This window comes from Sardina pilchardus, chromosome 2, assembly GCF_963854185.1.
Source record: "Sardina pilchardus chromosome 2, fSarPil1.1, whole genome shotgun sequence".
NCBI classification, from domain to species: Eukaryota; Metazoa; Chordata; class Actinopteri; order Clupeiformes; family Clupeidae; genus Sardina; species Sardina pilchardus.
Window position 1 is genome coordinate 44,624,658 of NC_084995.1, and position 6,919 is coordinate 44,631,576.

General features: G+C 46.5%; 1 protein-coding gene across 2 annotated transcripts in view; it reads left to right on the forward strand.

The window, feature by feature from the left end:
- The first annotated feature begins 402 nt into the window (after window positions 1–402).
- LOC134075213 (enhancer of polycomb homolog 1-like) overlaps window positions 403–6,919 on the forward strand; it is a 23,034-nt gene continuing 16,517 nt past the window's right edge. The window contains exon 1 of one of the 2 annotated variants that reach the window (XM_062530747.1): window positions 403–657. Coding sequence is in view for 1 of the 2 variants with exons in the window: in XM_062530746.1 (XP_062386730.1) it covers window positions 4,266–4,418 (153 nt within the window). In the remaining variant the exon portion in view is untranslated. Of the gene's footprint in view, window positions 658–3,945; window positions 4,419–6,919 lie in introns of those variants that run through there. The other variant, XM_062530746.1, reaches the window with a different exon arrangement.

Here is a 6,919-nt window from a genome sequence, read left to right on the forward strand (position 1 = left end):
GGACAACTACAGAACATAAACACCCACTCATGTAGCCTATACACTACACGTGGCGTGGGCTATAGTGGACAACTAGCCTACAGAACATAAAAGTGCGCTATATTCCTACTGGTTATGGTTATGCAACCTGGCAGACGCCTTCGTCCAAAACGACATACAAACAAAAACAATACAATAATATAAGGTTAACATTTAGTGTTATTTAGCATACCCAACATACATGCATGGGTCGTTTAGAAATCAACACATCGCTCAACGCAGAACAGGCAGAACTTTCCCTGTCCAGTGACTTCATCACCACACCCGAGCTCCTCGACGGCTATTGGTTCTGCGCAATGGCCAATCAGGAGGCGGCTGTCTGCCGTGGCAAACTTGTTAACCCCATCTGACCGACCGACTACCGACTGCCTCCCGCCGCTAATAAATCCCTTATTCCGCTCTGATCCCGGGGCGTTAAGCTGCAACGGAGAAGATATCATCCCCAGAGAAGACATGGCTGCAAATGGCCATCCCTGGTCCCGGCTGTCAGAAATTAAATCGGCAGTGTTTGGCGACTCGGCTGCCAAGCGACTGTTTGTGGAGCACCAGCTGGATACCTAACGTTAAACTTACGTTGCCATCTGTCTGTTGCCAATTAATTATGGACCTCGGTACCCGGTAAGTTTAAAACACACATGTACGTTTTCATGCGGTGGAGTCGGTGATTATCATTGTCCTTGTCAACACTGAAAACATTAGCTAGCATTAGCTACTTGTTCAGATTCATTCCGTCACCCATCACGCGTCCCTATCAGCCAGCTTCGGAGTCTGTTCATTGTCCAAAACAATTTTCTACAGCATACGTTACGGACGTGAACTTCAGCAGCGGGATTAATTAGGATGTCTAATCTTGAAAGGTACTGTTTTTCTGTTATTGTACTGAAAACTTTTGCTCAGCGCCCCCTCTGTTATCTTCATGGAAACAACTGCTTCACCAGCTGACGTTACAGCCACTGACCATAGCTCAATGTCAGCGACCCATTATGCCACTAAACAAACCAACGATGACCAACCGATTTGAATCGGCTGTACTGCTACTTTGATGGTTGAATTTTGACAGATCTATGCTCAAATCTGTCTCAATGGCCCTGGTCCTATTTATTTTCCTGCGCCCTTGACATTTCATAAACTTGGGCCAAACACGGGCATGTTTGTTAACAGCGGACAATGTAGCCTAAAATCTCGGTAGGCTCATGATCGAATGTATCGAGAGTGCTTCCAAACTATATCTCCTATCTCATGGCCAGCATGTGTTTCAGTTGGACAGAGAGTGCTCAAGGAGGCCATCAGCGTCCCTTTAGACCTGCGTCCTGGCAGAATTACACAGGCTTGCCTTGGTGTTACAGTGCAAGTGTGAGTAGACCTTGCATTGGGGCACAACACACCCTGTCAAAATGATCAGTTGGGATCAGGACTGCTGTGTGGCAAGTGGCCTGTTAAAAACGACCACTCCATACTGCTAGCAAACTTCACAGCAGTCGCCCAGTGTGTGGCAGGACCTCTCACTGAGAGAAAATGAGGGGGAAAAAAAACACACACACACACACACACACACAAACACACTTCTCCCTATCTCTAATGGCACTGTCATGGACATAATCACCAAGGATGAAAATCTATATGTTAACATAGAATAAACCAAAGGTTAGAGGTGGTGGATTTTTGGAGACCAAATTGTTAGTGGATGTGGGGGTCCTGCCTGGTCAAGTGGGACTTGGGGATCCAACCCACTGGCTGCTGGGGTCAGCCAACAAGAACACACAACGGCACACAGCTGTTTGGGTCTCGCTAGTCACACAGCATGAATCTCCTCAGGCCACACAACAGTATCTCTTTAGTCATTAACTCCCACTCCTACTGATGCCCATGTAACGGATGCCAGCTAGCTTAGCTGCGTGTGGCTCGTTGGTAAACCTCACTCCCCGACGCCTCAAGAGTGCTGCTGACATGAAAGCTAGCAAGTAGCCTGGACTTTTAGCTCGAATGCCAGCATGCTCGACTCCCGATCCGAGGTGCTGCTGTTTCGCAGTTTCGAGTCCGGGTGTGTGCAGGTTCGAGTCAGGGTGTGTGCACTGTGCAGGGTCGAGTCCAGGTGTGTGCTGAACCGTGCTGGTTTGACACAACACAGGTAACACCCGCTCCTCCTGATTCTCTCCGCCTGGCGGTGTAGGAACCTAGTGTGTGTGTGTGTGTGTGCGTGTGTGTGTGTGTGTGTGTGTGTGTGTGTGTGTGTGTGTGTGGAAAGGGGACCCTAGTGTGTGTGTGTGGAAAGGGGACCCTAGTATGTGTGTGTGTGTGTGTGTGGAAAGGGGACCCTAGTGTGTGTGTGTGTGTGTGTGTGTGTGTGTGTGTGTGTGTGTGGAAAGGGGACCCTAGTGTGTGTGTGTGTGGTGTTGTGTGGAAAGGGAAACCTGGTGTGTGTGTGTGGTGGTGTTGTGTGGAAAGGGGAACCTGGTGTGTGTGTGTGTGTGGTGGTGTTGTGTGGAAAGGGGAACCTGGTGTGTGTGGTAGCAGCTCCACAAAACCCCACCCAAGCCAGCTGGGTTTACTCTCTGCCTACTTGCGTATTTTAAGCACACACATAAAAAGGATCCACAAAAGGAATTGGGCAATTCCTTTTACACGAGTAGGCCGAGAGTAAAGAGAACTATAAGCAGCCCAGGGTCAGGTTCAGTCTGCATCTGAGCAAGCCAGGAAAATGTTTTCTTCTTTCACACACACACACACGGGCATTTATGCAGACACTACTGTAGGAACCCCATGCTGTTGGAGGTGCAAACAAATGCTGCATTGCTATTGAGATCACACAGAACGGAGCTGGCTCAGGGACATAACTGTATGTTATCATGTTTATGTGTAATGAAAGCGCCATTTTTATGAAAGCGGCATCCACCTGTGTTCATTTCCGGCTCCTTGGCTTGGATAACTCTAATGAGCTATTTGATGTCTTTAGAACACTACACATGTAGTTGGTGCCTATGTTGAGTTACGCAGTCTCTATTTGACGTTAATCACTCCAATGAAATATCAACAAACCAATAGTTGAATCGACCAAACCCCTGATATTGTTTGCACCTTCAAGTGGTCTGTGATGTAAGCTTGTGTGAAAGAATAGTCTTCATTTAACAGCACATAAGGATGAGTGGTAATGTGTTTGGAGTGTCATGAATGCAGTATCCAAAGTGATGGAGTTATATTTAAAATACTGCAAGGCAACCCGCATATGATATCACATACAGAATATACATAGAAAGGGAGAAGCTTTTGTTTAAATACATGGATCTCGTTCATTACCTAACTAATTCATAATTTATCTAGATTCTAGACTTCTTGTTTTCCATATTTTACCACCAGATAAACTGGTGATGTAACTGAACACAAACTACAAGTGAAACTGTCCAGCTGTCAGGTAAATGAATGTGATTATGTGTAGTAATTTGTTATTTGTTGTTTGTTTACAAAACCTAATTGCCTAGTGTTCCAACATCGATACTTGGGGAGGCAATTAAGGGACTGCACCAAAGTCTTTTTAAATATAAGTGTCTATGACTGCACTACATGCAAAAGGCTCTAAATCCGTCTGACCACTTTTCTTTTAAATGAGCATTTTGTATCAGGCTCCATAGGGTTTCGCCTATAATATTTTAGACCAGGAAGAGAGTGGTATTTAGTGAGTTTTGCAGCTAAATTATTGAATAAACTTACACTATATGTGAAGAGCATTCACTCACCATCATTATCTAATTTTTGACAAAAGTGGCTTTTAGAGGCTTTTGCATCTGAACTCTTCATATTAACTTGAAATTATTCTGCGCGCCCTCGAGCTCCTTGGAATTCACTTGTGCACGTCAATTGAGCGCGCCCCTCCTTACCTGCGAGAACGCGCAAGCGCTGTAGCCCGTGTGGGGATGGCTGTTGGTGAGCGGTGGGTTGGGCCCGGTTGACAGCGAGCGGAGCGTAGTGAGTTTTTAATGTCCGCCATGTTTGCCATGGCGTACTGAGCCACGGATAGACAGCGAAGCAACTGGGAAAATAGACCGATAGAGAGCGACCGAGATCCGGGCCTTCCCGGCTCTGTTCGCCTCGCCGTATTTTATCTATAGCCACTGGTACCACAGACTACAGGATACCGACACAGAATTATCCATGAGAACTCAAATCAGAACAGTGTTAACGTTATATTTTAGGAGATCGGATATATTTATGCTGTATCTCGAAATATAAAAATGAGCAAATTGTCGTTTCGGGCACGGGCGCTGGATGCTTCCAAGCCACTACCCGTCTTCCGTTGCGAGGACCTACCCGACCTGCACGAATATGCTTCTATTAACCGGGCAGTGCCACAGATGCCGACGGGGATGGAAAAAGAGGAGGAATCGGTACGTTTATTAGATCAGAAACCTGCTTATACCAAGTACTGGTGTATTTTCACATTTCAAGGAGCGCCCGTCTCTTGTCTGCGCAAACAACACAAAATGGCCGCCATTCTACGTCCAGACAGACGATCAGTTATGAGCCATTTTTTCGTGCGAGACAGTAATTCCATGGTTTAACCTAACAATGTCATGCCACCCTTTTGAAAGTGTTATCAAAATCCGTTTTGTAATAGACGGTTTGCAGATGAGACCGTTTGAGAAGTACAAAAGGATCACGTGATCAAAGCTGATTCCACCATTTTGTTCTTTCCCTTGCTTGGTGGTGCAGTTTGGAAGAATTTATGCCAGAGGGCACTAGAGAGCCTCGCTGTCACAACAACTTGGTCGGAAGATGACAGATGTACCGGTACAATGGCGGCTAATTGTAGAGGTTTACAACATCACTCAACATTAAACGATTTGTCCACTATTCTCTTTTGGTTCAGAACAGAGTTGATTGCTAGTTACTCTCATTGCTGCTATCTTGATGCTAGTAGGCTGCCCGTCAGCATAGCTGTATGTAACGTTAACATCTTACGTTACCTTGGCATAACGGTACCAGATCCCATGGTCATGCTAATTATTATTAGGCACACAACTGCATCAGTCAAGCAAAATAAGTGGATGAAGCGATTGCGTGTTTTCACCAGATATTGTTTACACGTTCAACCTCTTATCCACAACTGAGCATTTAAAGTTAGTGCTATGCTTTCACGCTTGCTCACCGCTTAGCCATTAGCTACATAATTAGCCATGTTGCGGTGCCTACCTGGGTCTGTTGATCTATCATTCAGTTCTCATATTAAGTGTTGCATTTCATACAACAGAGAATCTGTGTTTTGGAACCCTATGCAAACATGTTATTAACACAATCCTAATTGAACCAAACGTGATCCAAAAAAGCACCAGCTATCTATTGCCATGCCTTGCTATGCTACAAAATAGGTTATGTTGATGTTAGGATGTGAGGTAACTTTGGCTGTGCCGGGAGATACCTGTACATTTCACACACACATCTTTGTTGATTCGTACATTCCTGTAGTATACATTTCTTACATTTACCTCTTCAGACTAAGTTATATGCTCAGTGGGCATGGATTTGCCTCTTGGGTCATTGTAGAATCCCTGGCGGCTTTCTTCCGTCCATAGGATCATGATCCCATCAGGGTCTGCCTGTGTGACTGTCCACTTGGCCAGTGTGCTTGCAGGTCCTGCCTGACTCCAGGCACGGGCTGCCTGTGTTCTGTATGTTCTGTGCCCAGCTCTATCAATCACAGCTGTCTGTCTCAGCCAGTCATCATTTCTGATCATTTCTCTGTCCATCTCCCACGCCTGTGCAAACTGTCTTCAGACAGATGTCTTATTGCCCATATATCACTCTAACATCTCTACAATCATCCCCCTTTGACCTTTGATAAGTTGTCTGTTATTATCAATTAAATAGCACACTCTCACTCACCCTACTTTCTCAGACAATCACATTGTATTTATCCCATTGGCTGAAGTATATGGAGCGGTAGGCTAGTTTTCCGGTACGGTTTTTGCTGTACAACCCAATGCACAGTAGTAGTGCTGTACAGTAGCGTAGTGCTGTGCAGTAGTGCTGTGCTGTACATTAGCGTAGTGCTGTGCAGCCCAATGTAAAGTAGCGTAGTGCTGTGCAGTAGCGTAGTGCTGTACAGTGGACGTAGCTCAAGCCCCTACCCCTCACCCCTCACCCCATAGCTCAAGCCCCTACCCCTCACCCCTCACCCCTCACCCCATAGCTCAAGCCCCTACCCCTCACCCCGTAACCCCTCAGCCCATAGCTCAAGCCCCTACCCCTCAGCCCATAGCTCAAGCCCCTACCCCTCAGCCCATAGCTCAAGCCCCTACCCCTCAGCCCATAGCTCAAGCCCCTACCCCTCAGCCCATAGCTCAAGCCCCTACCCCTCAGCCCATAGCTCAAGCCCCTACCCCTCACCCCTCAGCCCATAGCTCAAGCCCCTACCCCTCAGCCCTCACCCCATAGCTCAAGCCCTTACCCCTCACCCCGTACCGAGAGAGAGAGAGAGAGAGAGAGAGAGAGAACAAACTGCATGAGAGATGGAGAGTAAGACAAACTATGAGTTGACCTCATATCAAATCAAACGATGTGTTTTTATTTCTGCCAGTGCACACACTGAGAGCGTGTGTTAAAGACTGCACTTGTGATCCTGCGGTAGCTCGATAGCTTTCTGCAGGACCAGCCTCCCAAAAAGAGACATAAGTTTTGCATAATAATAATAATAATAATGTATACTTTTTTGATCCCGTGAGGGAAATTCAGTTCTCTGCATTTAACCCAATTTAACCGAATTAGTGAACACACAGCACACAGTGAACACACAGTGAGGTGAATCACACAACCCAGAGCAGTGAGCTGCCTGCCCAACCAGCGGCGCTCGGGGAGCAGTGAGGGGTTAGGTGCGTTGCTCAAGGGCACT